The following is a 15,823-nucleotide window of genomic DNA, read 5'->3' on the forward strand; positions in this document are numbered from 1 at the left end:
AGGTCCACCCAAAGCTAAAAATACACTTCATAGTCCTGTCGACATTATGTTTTTACATACGTAAAGAGTTGTCTTTTGCCAGGAATGCACATGGATTTGTCTGTGTGCATTACAGTCCTTACTGAAACAACTAAAGCAGTCATTGACTAACAAATGGCTCTCATAGTAGGGCCGGCTTTCCATTATAATTGTTCAAATATCAAATTGTTTATTGGTTTACTGCAATTAGACGTTTATTGAATTATTAGTTCAGTTCACAATAGAATAAAATCATACTATGTTTCCTGTTTTTTGAGTCTATTGTAATTGTTCAGCTGGTTACTGACACTGAACCAAAGCTGAGAATGTTCACGTTGGCAATGTGCTGAGAGGAATGGAAAACCGAACAGGTGTCAAGTTACTATGGGATTTGCTGCATGCATGACATAAACTAACCCATTTATGCTTGCACTGCATACAATTGCCCTGCATACAATTCCAAGACTGTTGTAGACTGAAGCAGAAACTTCCTGTATATAGGCGAGGATGAAATCCCTCAAAACAAAATAGTTAATAATGCACATCTATCCCCACATCTATCCCCAATCCAACAGCCAAATGTAAATCACAATGACTGATAACACTGAAAGACTTCAAGATAATTGCCTCATGGTATTATTGCATAGTTTTACTGTAATTACCCTTTGAACAAGGGATGTTTGAAATTCTCATTAAACATTGCCAAAGACGTGGTCTATCAACTGCAACAATCATCTAGGGTGGCTGACTGTTTCATAATAAAGAAGTTAAACAAGTCATAAATGTGGGTATTTATATTGCTGCAGCTGTGACATTGTAACCTTTGAACTAATCAAAACAATTGCAACACATTTGAGATTTTCTTTTCTTCCTCTCCTCAATTATTTTGTTTTGTTTTGGAATGGAAAGCCATGAGGATGTTTTATAATGATCAATGGTGTCCATTATAATCTCACAAATATATCTACTTTATGCCCTATCACTGTGTGACACAGCAAACATTGCAGACCAACAAGCTCCAATCTTGTAGATTGCAGATACTCGTCAACTTGTAGGTCAGCTTTTTACATTACATTCAAACTTCATAATGTGTTTCTTTCTGCCTTAATGTCTTAATGGTTGATGTTTTATGTAAAGCACATTGAATTGCCTTGTTTGAAATACAAACAAACTGGCCTTCCCATAACATTATTAACATTAAAGTTACAATCCAGAACTTTGTAGAGTACAGTATGTTAATACAATGTATTTTTGCGACTGTAGGTTGCATTTACTATGAAAACTGCATTTTGTGTGCCACGTCATGCCTCCATATATGGTCACGCCTTGTGGTCACGCCATGCCAAAGCGCCAGTGCTCGCCCAGCAGTCTTCCGTCAGCCAGGCGGATGCGTGCAGTTGTGCACGCGACCTCTTACTGGTAACTAGTAAATGTGCAGTCAGTGGTTGGAGGTGGGCTCCCTTTTCTTCCATTGATAAATGTTATGTAGCTGCTGCGGTGCTCGGTAGGACACCTACTGGTTGACGAGTAAGTAGCCCTGCCTGAAGATCAAACAATATCTCCCGCGGGCGGGCAAGCAGGCATTCCCTCTTTCGGTAGTGGTGGATGTTTGGTTTCCCACAAGTCCGGCAGGGTTTGAATCTCAGCTAGTTAACAGTTTCAATGGGCTATATGCATTTGGAAAGGACTTGGGCCACAGGCTACTTCCTTCACAGGTGTTACCGATGATATTAATGAAGGCTCTATAGTCCGGCAGCCGACAGGCTTCTTTTGTTTAAAGTGGGAAATTTGGTATATACAGTAGACTTTTTTATTGGCCTAAAATATTGTCTATATATACATACATTCATGAATCCACTTGCTGACTGGCTGTCGGTATTGAGCAATTTTTATAGGGGTTTATATGTGACCCTACCATTAACATAAGGCAAAAATGTCAAACTTTCCTTATGCTTTAAGTAGCATGTGACATTCTGAATACATTCCAAACATTCGTTTTGCACAAAAAACACTTGTTGGGCTAAAAACGACCATAGCCATGCACTTGCCCAAATGTGCCCAAAATGTGATGACCTCATCACATTTGTGATGACGGCTATGGCTATGCTACTTAAAGCATAAGGAAAGTTATGGGCGTTAATTGGGCCGCCTCAGTATCACGCTCTCATCCACATGATTCACTCAGCCAATCACACACTCACTCCATCTTCATACCGGCTATTTAAACTGGAAGGGTTTGCACTCCTCCTGCATGCTTGCTTGCTTGCTGCTGCTGATTCTGCTGAGCTGCTCACCCTCCTCCACCCCAGCTACCACCTGTTGTTTTGGATCTACTGTTTAGGTACGGGGGATTCGGAGTCCCTATGGCCGGGACTGATGCACTTGAGTACCTAAAAAGAAGATCTAATTCATCGCCAAACCATAATAAACATATTGCTCATTTTATATTCAATAAATATCTATTCCATCCATTCTTGAGTTGTCCTGACTGAATGTCATTTTTGACATTTTTGCCCGATGTTCATGGTAGGGTCACATATTCTATAAACCCCTATAAAATAATTGCTCAATGGCAACAGCCGGTCAGCAAGTGGATTCATGAATGTATATATAGACAATATTTTAGGCCAATAACAAAGACTATATACCAAATTTCCCACCCGTCCACCTATCTGTTCCATTGTGGTCAAACAGAGTCAGGGTGCTGACTGTGAGTGTGAGTGAATGCTGGCTCAATGGAAACACTCTGCTACACCAGTGGGTCTCAAAGTGACCTTGAGTGGGTTCCAACGGGCCCGTACGGATGTGTAACTCTGAGAGTGTACAAATGGAACCATTTGGTTCCATTTTTACACTCACAGATATGGGGGGTCCTTGAAATTAAATGAGCATTTATTAGTATCAGAGCATTTATTAGTATCATCGGTAACACCTGAGAAGGAAATAGGAAAGCGGCCCAGAAGCTAGACCAGAAGTAGGAAGAGTTATTCTCTATGAATATAGCCCATTACCTCTCTGCCGGGAAAGGACAGAAAACTAACGGATTGTAGCTTTAAACCTTTTCACCTGGTGTACAATCTTCATTCTATACGTATGTCAGTTACCAGTTAGAAGGTTTGCAGATGTCAGAATGGAAAACTCTTCTCAAAGTAGGTCATGTACCAAATTCAGGTCATCTGCTAGTGCAATTGTGTATATGTTTTTTGCTGAGGATATCATGTGTGGAAAATCACTTGAAGACCTTGATTTTTAATTATAGGCTATTTTATTTTATATGTAGGCTACACACACACACACACACCATAGGAGTCTGCACACACAAGAGAGAGGGGAAATGGAAATGTTTTATAGCCACATTTCCAAATGGCACTCGAGTACCTATGTATGTATGTGTATAATATTCCTTTCTCTGATCTGGAAGGAATTAACGAGGACTTATACAGTATAAAGAATGTTTCTTTTCTTGGACCGCATGAGGATAAATCAATCATTTTTCATCTAAGGACTCTCTGACCTCCTCCCCCGGGGCGTAAAGTGCAGAGCGGAAAAATGAACCCTTGGTGTGATCAGTGACACTGGCATGTTGAATGGCATAATGCGGGCCAGGGTCAGTGGCAAAAGCTAACATTATCTTTGCCATTTGCTGTGAGAAGAGTAAAAAAACCTCGACATTTCTCACTTGCTGCCACGGGTTTGTGGGGAGAGGCCTAATGTGCACCACTAAAGTACAGTCTGGGACTATTCTGTGTATTTCCTTTACATATATCGTGTGTGTGTGTGTGTGTGTGTGTGACGTGTGTGTGTGTGTGTGTGTGTGTGTGTGTGTGTGTGTGTGTGTGTGTGTGTGTGTGTGTGTGTGTGTGTGTGTGTGTGTGTGCGTGTATGTGTGTGTCAGTGTGTGTGTTCCTTGACTTAGGCCATACAGTATTTGGGGCCCAAATTGTCCCCAGATGTGGCCTTTGCTAGGAATAACTGTCATTGCGGACAAAATTGGTGTCCCCTTATTGGATTTTACTTTAGTTTCCTAGCGTAACGGGTTAGGTTTATGATTGCAAGGGGTTAGGGTTAGGGTTGTGTGCGTGCGGACATGCATGCGTGAGAGTATCATTTATATACTATACATGTGGAGAGACCACTGGTTATGCAAGTCCCTGCTGAGTCCAGCAGCAGACCGGCCTTCCTCTTTCACACCGTAGCACTTCCTCCAGAATGAATGCTTCCCACATGCACAGTCCACTTGTGAAGTGATTATGAGGAGACTGTGTTGAACACGGCACATTAACATTATAACTTACTTCGTCTTACTCAGAACTCAGAAGAGTGTACAAATGTGTTTCGATAAAGGAGAGATCAAGTTGATTCAAACTAAATGTTGCATTGGATAAAAGATTTAGACTATACGTATACAATTAAGTGGAAAAAGCTTTTAATAGAGAGAGAGAGGACCCAGCCTGCATGGGGTCTATAAACAGACAGACAGGCAGATCTACAAGCTCATAGCGTGCCACCGAGTGGCGCGCTACGAGCTTGTAGGTCTGCTATTTTTTTAAACTGTCATTTTTAGAATCTGATCTCAGGTCAAAATGCGTTAAAGAACCACCATTCTTCTGTGCGTTAGAATCTGATCTCAGGTCAGAATGGGTTTAATGAGGTGGAGCTGGGGATGCAGGTGGGTTGCTCGACGCTTGCTGAAAAGAGAACGACAGGATCAGAGGCAGCCATCGTAATTAAAGATGGAGCCCAATCGCTTGATTGGCTGACTTCAGACGGGCAGATTCCAATTGGCAAGCATAGAGCTCACGCTTAAAGCAGTGAATGAAACGACGAATTCCCATCAATAAACTAAAGTGCAAATTTGAAAGTGCCCGCGAGAGAAGAGATCGTCTTAAGTCGTCAATACATCAACTGCCACCTCATAGAGCACTTGTTACAGTGTACAGTGTACAGTATGTGAAGGCAGAAGTGGTACTGTGGAGTGGACCTTATACTGTAGGTCCATTTGGTTGCATTTGTACAAAATGAACATTAAGGATTTTACAGTATGGGTGGGTGGACACTTGCTCAGACCACCACAGCGTACAAGTACACTGCACAGTATGTTATCAAGTCAATCTGTCTTGCATCCCACTGCTAAATAAAGTTAGTACAGTAGAATAGATCAATAGACAATTCATTAGTAAAAAGCACATTTTAATATAAACGTATGGGCTACATGAAACAGGCCTGGATGCATGCAGACCTGCCACTTGTTATTCTGTGTGTTTTATGGCCACTCAACCCAAATGGCCCCACTCCAAAAATACAACATTTGTTTAATTAATCAACTGCCACATTATAAAGTAATTATTGCACTTCCTGTATATGTGCAACAGAATTGGGACTGTGGCCATGTTTCTTTTCGTCAAATGCCAAATGCAATCACATGGGATTCTGCATGTCATTAAGCACTTTCAAACTGGCATCCCATTTTCTTATTATAGGAAAAATTAATTATATATATATACCGTATAATTATTTCAAAGATTTGCACAAATGTTATTTTCCCCGAAGCAAAAGCTAAAATAGTGGCTAATAAATCAACAATTAATACAGTGCCTGAAAGTGCAACAAAATTGGGGCTGTACGGTCCATATTGCGATTCCATAAACATTCAAAATGCAATGGGATTCTGCATGTCATTAATTCTCTTTGACGTCTCTGAAGGGATCAAAATAGACCATTTGTCTGAAAACAATTCTCAGCATGTCCAAGGTGGGCCAACATTTCCATTGACACACACACAGCAAGAGTGTGTATTAATAAAGCCATGCGTACACCCTTTGTTTATCACCAACTCGCCCACCTTGGAGGCAGAGCGATGCCAGCTCACTTCCTTGTGGACAAAGGAAACGAACGCGGGAACCAGATGGAGAGTTGTTCCAACTTCCAAGGGCCCATAAAACACTTGGACACAACAACAGTCCAATATTCAGCGGCCTGGGGACGGCCAGACCTTTGAATGGACAGGCCCAAGGCCTTCCCTGACACCCAATTGTTTCCTGAAGTTCTGTGTCTGGCCTTCAGAAACGGAAACTTTTGGACGACCCCAGAGGTGCATGAATTTGTTCGTGTGCGCGTATGTGCGCACTCACACCATGGTATTACTATCCATGTGGGGACTAAATGTTTCCACAACTTGTGGACCACAATAAGGCGGGTTCGGATGAGGGTTAGAAATGGCAAAAACTAATAAAAATGTGATGCCCGTAGCACTTGCTGTAGCACTTACCCTGCAGCCCTAGCCCCAACGACCTTACAGGCGTATGCATATAGGCTCAATTTATGTAACTTAAATAGCATTTTATGTAGACATAGCACTCTAGTCTAGTGTATACGCGTGGAGATATTCCACTGTTAGGTTCTTATAGCTTACATATGATTCATGATGACTATGTATGACTATGTATTACCATGTTTTTGTTCTTGTTCTGGATTTAGAGCAGATGCTAAATGCCTGCAGCCTAAATTGTAATTGATGATTTTTGAGGGCGCAGGTTTAATGTTTGTTTTGTCACTAACACAAACATTAAATGCCATTACCAATGAACAGAGTTTAATGTTTGTTTTGTCTGTAACTGAGCAAATCGGCATATGATGTCATGTTATGTTATGATATCGCGATGATGTAAGGCGATAAGTGTTGATAAAGCACCCCTCACTTCACACGGGTGTGATTTGTTCTTTTAAGTCCACAAAAAGATTGCAAACATTGATTGTGTATGCATGTGTGTATGTGCAGTAGCTAGCCTACAGATTTTGTGGGTGGATTTGGGGATCGTATAGGTGGGATTGTTGCTAAAGCTGTGGGTATTGGACTGGCTTTACGCCAGAGAAGTGTGTGTAAAAAAAGAAGAAGAAAAAGGATGGGAAAGAAGCCTGTGTGAGAAGAGGGTGTGTTAAACAATGCTACGGACAGCTGTTGTTGTTGTTGGGTAGGCGGACAGTGATGTCAAGTAACTAAGTACTGTACTTTACTGGAGTATGTCCAATTTCCAATCATTTTACTTCCACGCACATATTGTACTTTTACTCGACTTATTTGAAAACTTTGTGGAATTAGATTTTGTACTTTCTACTTGAAAATAGCTGTTCTACAAGATCACAAAATATGTGCAAGAGTACTTTCAATTTGGTACTTTTAGGATTGGATTGAGCGCATGGAAGAGAAAGCAGGGGCTTGACACACTTTTTTTCTTTTTCCATTTTTATCCCATGATTTTGCAACCCATTTTTCACCCAGTGTCAATTATCTAATGTAATCCTGGGCGCTACACTTCCTCTGCCAACCTGGGGGGGGGGGGGGGGGGGGGGGAGGGGGCAGCGGACTGACATCATGCTTCCTTCTATGCATGAGGAGTCCAAGCAGCTGCTTCTTTTCACCTGACAGGGGAGAGTTTCCCCCGGCTGGACGTAGCGTGTGGAAGGAACCTGGCCAGGGGGAGGTAGTTTAGAGACCAGGATTACTGCATGTTTTTGTGAGGGTACCTACCCTAGGGGACACGGGGAGAACATGCAAACTCCACACAGAAAGGCCCTTTCGCCAACCCCGCCTTCGGGTATGGGCACTGATGACACGCGGAGCCGGAGGAGAGAACACGCCCCCAGCACCCACAGTGTCCCCAGCGGGAATCGAACCCAGGACCTTCTAGCTGTGAGGCGACACACTTGACCTTTGACCTCCCTTCTACATAGCAATAGCCCACCGAGAAACGCAAGATTTTTGATGTTCCTAATCACCTGTCAAACAAGATGTGGCTGCATCAGTTTTTGGAGGAAGTAAAACTTTCACCTTCACTTTTTAAGGTAGACCACACCAATGCAACTCATTGCAACTCAATGAGTTGCATTGGTGTGGTTTACCTTAAAAAACGTTTTGTCCCAAACCGACCCTTTGGTGTGGTTCGGGCTTAAGAGCGCACACGCACGCACGCACGCACGCACGCACGCACACACACACACACACACACACACACACACACACACACACACACACACACACACACACACACACACACACACACACACAATCAAGTCTTCCTGCAGGAAACAGGTGACAATTAAGATATTTTTATCTCATGTGTTGGAAAATTAGTAGCCTAGTTACAAGAGTTTCCTCATGATATGATGCAGGAAATCAAGCTGTTGTGTGCAGTCTGAAGGCAAGCTGCTTAGTGCTTACTGGCAGGTATCTTCTGTAAGTCAATTCATTTCTTTAATGTATTGCTACTGCCTCCTGTGGGTTACAATATGAAAGTACACTTATTTAAATTACCCATGAGTGGTGATATTATTTAAAACATATGGTTAGAATAATAATAAAATAAATAATTACTCACCGGACTCAATCCTTTCACTGGGCTGTGGTGTGGTTCTGGTTTTGTTTTACCAGATACATTGGTGCCCGCACTCCCCAGCCAGAGGTGGGAAGGGTGGGAAATTATACACAGGATGAATGTGGTGTTATACTGTCAAGGAATATGTTTTGTTGACAAAATCAATACAAATATTTAACACATTACCAGTGTTACCAACAGTCATTAAGACATGCCAATCCCTTGACTCCTTCAAAACCGCTCTCAAAGGGCACCTACGGACGGTTCCTTTTCCCTTTTTACCTCCTTTATGATGAATTCCTGTTCTGTTCTTTGACTATATAGAAGTGTCTATTTGTACGTCTCTAAATGTTTTGATGAATTGAACAAGGTGGACCCTCTTGTAAACAAGTGTAATGCTTAATTGGGCCGTCCACTACAGTTAACAGTCTTTGTATTGAGTTTGTGCTTGAAATGTACTGTAATTCTGCAAACTGTTAATAAATATTTCAATCAATCAAATCAATCAATCAATCAATCAATCAATCAAACCATATATGGAGTGTCGACCATATATGGTGGGGTTCCGCATGACGTGTCACGAGGCATAACGGACTGGCGACCATATATCATATATGGTGGTGTGATGTGTCATGACTCGAGGCATGTCACGATGCATGAGGGTCTTAAGGCTCATACATAGTCTGGTTTTACGGTGGTGGGGTGACCACCGAACTACAACATGACGTCACGAGCTGCGGTGAAGAGCAAACCACCGCCACCGCTCCAGCCCTTCTCTCTGTTTTTACTCACCACCGCTCAACGTTATTTCAGCTCCGGTGGTCAGCTCACCACCGGAGCGGTGGTCACCTTACCACCGAAAATCCAGACTATGAATAGGCCTTTACTCTGACGGCCATATATGGTGGTGTGATGTGTCACGAGGCATGTCACGATGCGTGAGGGTCTTAAGGCCTATTCATAGTCTGGTTTTTCGGTGGTGAGGTGACCACCGCTCCGGTGGTGAGCTGACCACCGGAGCTGAAATAACGTTGAGCGGTGGTGAGTAAAAACAGAGAGAAGGGTTGGAGCGGTGGCGGTGGTTTGCTCTTCACCGCGGCTCGTGACGTCATGTTGTAGTTCGGTGCAGGTCACCTAACCACCGAAAACCCAGACTATGTATGAGCCTTTACTCTGACGGCCATAGGCCTATATGGTGGTGTGATGTGTCACGAGGCATATGTCACGATGCGTGAGGGTCCTATACTCTGACGGCCATATATGGTGGCGTGACGGATGGAACGACGGACTGACCTACAGTCGCAATAAACACAAGTATAAACTAAGTAATCAATCAATCAATCAATCAATCATTCAATCAATCAATCAATCAATCAAATCATAATGATATGATTGAATCATCATTCATCATACCACTCCCATTGCATGAGATATAAACCAAATTAATCAAATTTGTTGTAATTTTATGGTCGGTTCCACAGTTACCATACAATAATATCAGTCATGCATAATCTGTTCACCCAACCGAGCTTTTATTTCGAAAGAGCCCCCGGTAGCTGTTCCTAACCCGGAAACGCTTGATTGTTATTATGCTAACGCGCTAAGGATGTGTCATCAACAAAACACCCTAGCAGGACGGGGCTGGGAAGTGCAAATATTACACAAAATAAGGAGGATATCCTCTTGTTAATACATTCCTTTGCGTCATCGTGCGAATAGTTTCATAGTGACTTTTAGACGGTGCCTGTCACATTGTGTAACACTAACAACCCGCAGCGTTGCATTTAGCAGCTGCTGCTGCTGCTGTTGTTGTTGTTGTTGTTGGCTAACGGGCTAACAGGCTAATAAGCAGTCCGTCCACTAGTGTCGGTAGGACGGGATAGAGAGAGAGAGAGAGAGGCAGAGATGTCCTGCTGCCTGGTGGACTTCTGTCGGGTCCAAGAACTCCGAACCGTCAGGGAGTTCTTGTTTCAGAACGACAAGACGTCAGAGCCAGCTGAGGAGAAGGACCACACAGCAGGTATATTAACTGAATAATGCAGTCACCATGTTAGTTAGTTAGCATGAACTGATGTTTGCTGTGTGACTTCACTAGACAGTGGTTAACTTGTCAATGTTTTAAATGTCAAGCAATAAGGGCTCTGCCCTTTTACTCTGAGGCCCCTTTTCCACCGGTTTTGAACCGGTTCAGTTCTTTTTGGTTCTTAGTCCATGAGCCAGAGCTGCAAATTTGGAATGTTAATTATGAATTGAGTGTGTAAAACCATACCTATATATATATATATACGGTAAATTAATATATGATAACCTTTCGACAGTAGTAGCTTTTTCAGATTTTCTATTTTTTGCATATTTCCTATATAATGCCTAATTTGCATATTTAAATGTACAATTTCAGAACATTTCTAATACAACAAAGCATTGTCTTCATGTAAGTAATCAACTGGGGATGTTTCATGGTGATGAACTATTAATTAAATGTGTACCTATTCACCTATCACTTATAGGCCTACTGTAGCTGAAAATTACAAAATGTGTGATAAATATGAACACGCTACTCCTGTGGAACGGTTATCATATATTAATTTACTTATATTGACCCTATAAACAATTTAATATAGGTATGGTTTTGCACACTCAATTCACAATAACGTTCCAATTTTGGAGCTCATGGACTGAACCGGTTTGGTGGAAAAGGGGACTGACAGTCAGAGTTACAGGCTTGTAATTGTAAGGGTTCATTTAAACCCTCCTAAAGGAAGTAAGTAAGTACATTTTTTTCATAAAGCACCTTTCGAAACAAAGTTACAAAGTGTTGTGAAGAGATCAAGCGACAACATGGGAAAAATGTTTATGGAACAAAAACGTTTTTAAACTGCTTTTGGGCAAAGGCAGGGCATTCCACAAGGTAGGAGCAAGGTGAAAAGGCCCTATCACCTTTTGTCTTTAACCTTTTCACCAGGATTTTTAGGAGACCTTTATCCGAGGACCTGAGAGGTCTCATATTATCCTTAGGGGTTAAAAGATCAAGGATATAAAGTGGGGCCAGTCCATGAAGTCCTTGATGGGTAACCAGTGCAGTCCAGTTAATACCGGGGTTATGTGTGCTCTATGGTTCGTCTTAGTGAGGATTCTGGCTGCAGCGTTCTGTACTAATTGGAGTCTGGATAATGAGGAGTGGCTCAGCATTGTGTTGTCTTTGCCGTGGGTTTAACATTAGCCGCCAGTGAGCCGAGGGACTGCCGAACTGGATTTGATCCCAATGATCAAGATTTCTGTTTTTTCAGCATTTGAGTTGTAAAAAGTTTTGTGCCATCCAACTTTCGAGTGGTGCAACCACTCCTACAAGCAGCAATGTCCGTGCCTATGCCTATGTGACTACCTATGTGGCCATGAGCAGTGAGCACGAGTATATGACTTATTTGTACCAGTAAGGGGCGCCAGTAACAGAGAGAGTGATAGTGCTGCTGTGTTGCCTGCTAATGAGAGAGAGAGAGACAGTCTCAGACTTGACACTGACAGTTGAGTTGAGAAAATGTTGAGTTTGGGTCCCCAGAGCTTTTAGAAACTGCCGGATGCTAACTTGCATATGTTGGGCAATTTTCATAATAAGCTGGGGTACCATTAACATCCAATATAAGGCAACATTTTCAACATTTCTTTATGCTTTAAGTAGCATGTAGGTGTTTGTGATGATGGCTATGGCAGTTTTTAGCCGAATGAGAGAAGATTGTTGTTGTTAAACATTTTCAAGATTTGTCTCTTGCACAATTTGTCTCTTTTTCTTCAGAAAAATAGCAGATCTACAAGCTCACAACGCGTTGCTTGCAGCGTGGGCTTCTAGATTGGCTATTTTCAAGTAGCCCAAACTATTGTCATCATGTTAAACTGGTTTTGAAGCTGTATGTTAATGTTATAGCTAATATTTCTAGGGAGGGACCCCTGCCCAGACTCCAATTTGGAGAACCACTGAAAGTGAAAACACCTCAAATCATGGCTTTATGAATTCTCAATTCTGTCAGTCACTGCATGTCTAAAGGCAGGTCAGATGGGCGATTATATTTCACAGCTGGCAAGGTGTGAGTCACACTTCAGCAGTATTTGCATTTTAACAGTAGGGGTGTGTGTGTGTGTGGGGGGGGGGGGGGGGCGTGGAGGTGGAGGGGGGGCGTGGAGGTGGAGAGCGAGGCTTATGGATGGAGAGAGAAAACAGTAGGCGAGGGGTGGAGCTAGATTTGATGTTTGTGTGCATTGTGTGAGTCATCTCACTGGAGGTGACCTGAGCAGATACAGTAGCTGCTGCACGATGCTCAACAGAGAACGGACACACTCACACAGGAATATGGACATGCTGCCGTCACATACACGGTCACATACATAGAGAGAAGACTCACGCATACTCCAGTTTAAAAGGGCCTTGCAAACGTGAAGCGAGGCGTTGTTGCCTGGACCAACACAGGTCTCCTTCAGGTCTGTTGAAGAGGGGCGCAACAACGCAAGCGTACAAAAGCTAAACAGAATCCAGGTCTGGTGTGTCGCGGGCTTGTGCGCGTAACGAGCACGCGCGCAACTAATTCACGGGACCGCGCTCACGTAAATACGCTTGCGTTTGTCGCACCGCGACGTCTCTGAGCAAAATCGCAGGTCTCATTGAAAGTGAACTATAGTCGCGTTTTATCGCTCCCCATTTGCAAGGCCCTTTTAGGTGATAACCTATTCACTGCAGTGGTTGGGAAAACTAACATGACATCACTGAGCCGCTCACCCCACCCCAGCAGCCAGCACATCTCCCTGTTTTTACAAACCACTGCGGTGGTTAGGTCATCATCTAAAAACGGAGTATGTGTCCCGCTCCCGCTTAACATGCACACTGCTGCTACTTACAGTATACAGTGCATAATACAAAAGTGGCATGGCAACAGGATTTGTTGCATGTAGACTGTCTTTCAGTTTGGTCATTTTCTCGCCTGGTATGTTTTTAATCCTCCATGCCCTTTAGTTCAGCTTTCATCAGCCCTGCATGTCCTGTCCTGTTCTCTCAGTTTATTTTCCTTTGTATTTGGTATGGACTATGAAGCAGTTTGCTTATATCTTTTGATGGTTTCATCACCTTTCTTTCACCTGTGTTCTATTTGTTTAACATGTGGTTCTTTCTCCCATCATCACTTACTAAAAGGGTAGTAAACAGCACATTTCGGTCTCAGCTTGGGAGCCAGGTTGAGTGGACCCAGAAATGTGGGTCTGGAAAGTGGAAACCTATTTTGGATATCGTAGACATGCCAAGTTGCTGGCATTGTGTTGAACTGTCACAGGTTCTGTCATCCTGACCATTTTTAGTGAGTTCAGTTGATACCAAAAAAATGTAATTAGATTGCAGACAGTATATTTTCTTCTCATTTACACAGGAGAGAATGAGCTGTCTTGGGATACTTCTGACTGGGAATCATCGTGGGATAATCCCGAAGACAAAGATGACACAACTGCTACCAACAACAGCTCGGTCAGTTTTTTATTTTTGGGTGGGGTTTGTTTTTAGATTCCTTCTTCGTACAGTATCAGTATCGTACAGAGTCTTTGCTACATTGCCCCCCAATTAGCCCATATGTTATCTACTGTAAGTTCCAAGTTCCTCTAACCATATATAACCCACCTCCTTACTGATCACGTTTGTCTCTCTTGTGATTAAATAATTAAATAACTTGTGGGGACAGCAGGGCACGCAGGGAATTAGCTCTTTTGTCTGCAGCACGCTTTGCAGCCGAGGAACTCTGAAATGGCCTCCTCAACCATGTTTTGGTGCATTGCAAAGTGCTGAGTACGCTCTGCGTTAGTCAGATCCAGGTCCATTTGGTTCTCAAGTATCAATCATTTAGCTGGGTAGTACCCACTGAAACCCGCCCCTTCATGGACCAGTGCAGATTTTTATGGCAAATCTGGATTTAGTTTTAGTCATAGCCGTCTTTTGTATACAATAACGTGTGTGTGTGTGTGTGTGTGAAACACTATATATAATTATATATCATCATTATAGTTAGTGCAACCAAGCATAAAATGACTTGTCCTTTAGTGCTGCTGGCTTAGTTTGTATTTAGTTCACTGAAAAAAAGGTAGTCGTAGTCGACCAACATTTTTCATCATAGTGTTATTCGAGGAAAGCAACACTGTCACAGGGACCCCTGAGGTTCCCGCAGACCCCATGTTGTGACCCACCGTCCTATTGGTCAACGTCAACCTCTGCTCTCTCTCTAGGTGGAGGAGGACGGCGCAGGGCAGGGCAGCGCCCCCTGGATGCAGGACTGCGTGGTGTCCCTGTCGCCCTGTTCCGACATGCTGGTGGTGGCGCGGGAACACAGGGCCGTCTTCCTCTCGGGTATGGTGACAAACACACGTGCACTCGCACCGCACGCTCGTGTGAAATTTAGACTTTGTCGTATCGTATGGCTGCGTCACTCGCCGAAAAGAAAGTGTGTAAATGTGTAAGTGTAAATTTAAAGTGTAAATGGTTGTGTGATGAAGCTGCAAATTTACCCACACTAAATGCATTCATAGTACTGTACTACATATGTGCACACAAGCTTTTAAAACAACACAAATAAATGTGTCATGCACGTACTGTTTACCCCATTTAGACCCCGAGGCTGCTTTTAAATCCTGACCAAAATGTTCAGAAAAGAATCCTGTTGCTACACACTAAAATGAGACAGATGCTTTCCGGGTTTTAAAGGTATAACAACGTATTCACGAATTTCAAATATATTCCTATACCTGCCGTGTTCGGGACCAACACAGGTGTTTTGATTTGTCTAAACGGTCTGATTGGCGTAGAACTAATTCATTTGTTTTCCAACACCTGTTGGTCCCCAACATGGCAGGTGCAGGGCTACATTTTGAAACTCATGAATGAATTGGCTTTCCCAGTCTTGATGGGTTATTTTTTGCTTACAGCCAAGTGGCGCACAGATGACAACGGCAGAGAGCAGATGACCCTGGCTGTGTCCTGGAGTGGAACGCTCCCCACCGAGGAGGGGTAGGCCTGTCACAATTATTACATAAGCGTCTAATCGCAAGAGGATGAAAATGAAACCATGAGAAGGGGATTGATGGGGGCAAGAGGATGAACATGAAACCATGAGGGGCAAGAGGATGAAAATGAACAAAGACGGATTAAACAGATCTTCTCCGGGTTACCAGCAGGGTGGAATGGTTCAGTAAAAGAATCATGAGAACGACAGAGAGAGTGGCTGAGGCTTTGTGTCCTTGAGACAACCGATTGAGATCTGAACTTATTAACACCAGTCATTTATTTTCTTGTGTGTGTGTGTGTGTGTGTGTGTGTGTGTGTGTGTGTGTGTGTTCGTTCTCTCATCAGAGAGTGTGTGAGCAGTGTCATCTGTATACCCCTGGCGAGCCAGAAGAGGTAAGCTACTGTATAT

General features: G+C 43.0%; 1 protein-coding gene across 3 annotated transcripts in view; it reads left to right on the plus strand.

Moving 5' to 3' along the window:
* The first annotated feature begins 9,994 nt into the window (after positions 1 to 9,994).
* Positions 9,995 to 15,823, plus strand: part of rab3gap2 (RAB3 GTPase activating protein subunit 2 (non-catalytic)) — a 33,037-nt gene continuing 27,208 nt past the window's right edge. For all 3 annotated transcript variants that reach the window (XM_083791838.1, XM_083791840.1, XM_083791839.1), the window contains exons 1-5: positions 9,995 to 10,410; positions 13,796 to 13,890; positions 14,640 to 14,760; positions 15,336 to 15,417; positions 15,760 to 15,807. In XM_083791838.1, the coding sequence (XP_083647964.1) occupies positions 10,296 to 10,410; positions 13,796 to 13,890; positions 14,640 to 14,760; positions 15,336 to 15,417; positions 15,760 to 15,807 (461 nt within the window). In that variant the 5' untranslated portion in view covers positions 9,995 to 10,295. The remainder of the gene's footprint in view (positions 10,411 to 13,795; positions 13,891 to 14,639; positions 14,761 to 15,335; positions 15,418 to 15,759; positions 15,808 to 15,823) is intronic.

This window comes from Protomyctophum parallelum, assembly GCF_964188405.1.
Source record: "Protomyctophum parallelum genome assembly, chromosome: 20".
NCBI lineage: Eukaryota > Metazoa > Chordata > Actinopteri > Myctophiformes > Myctophidae > Protomyctophum > Protomyctophum parallelum.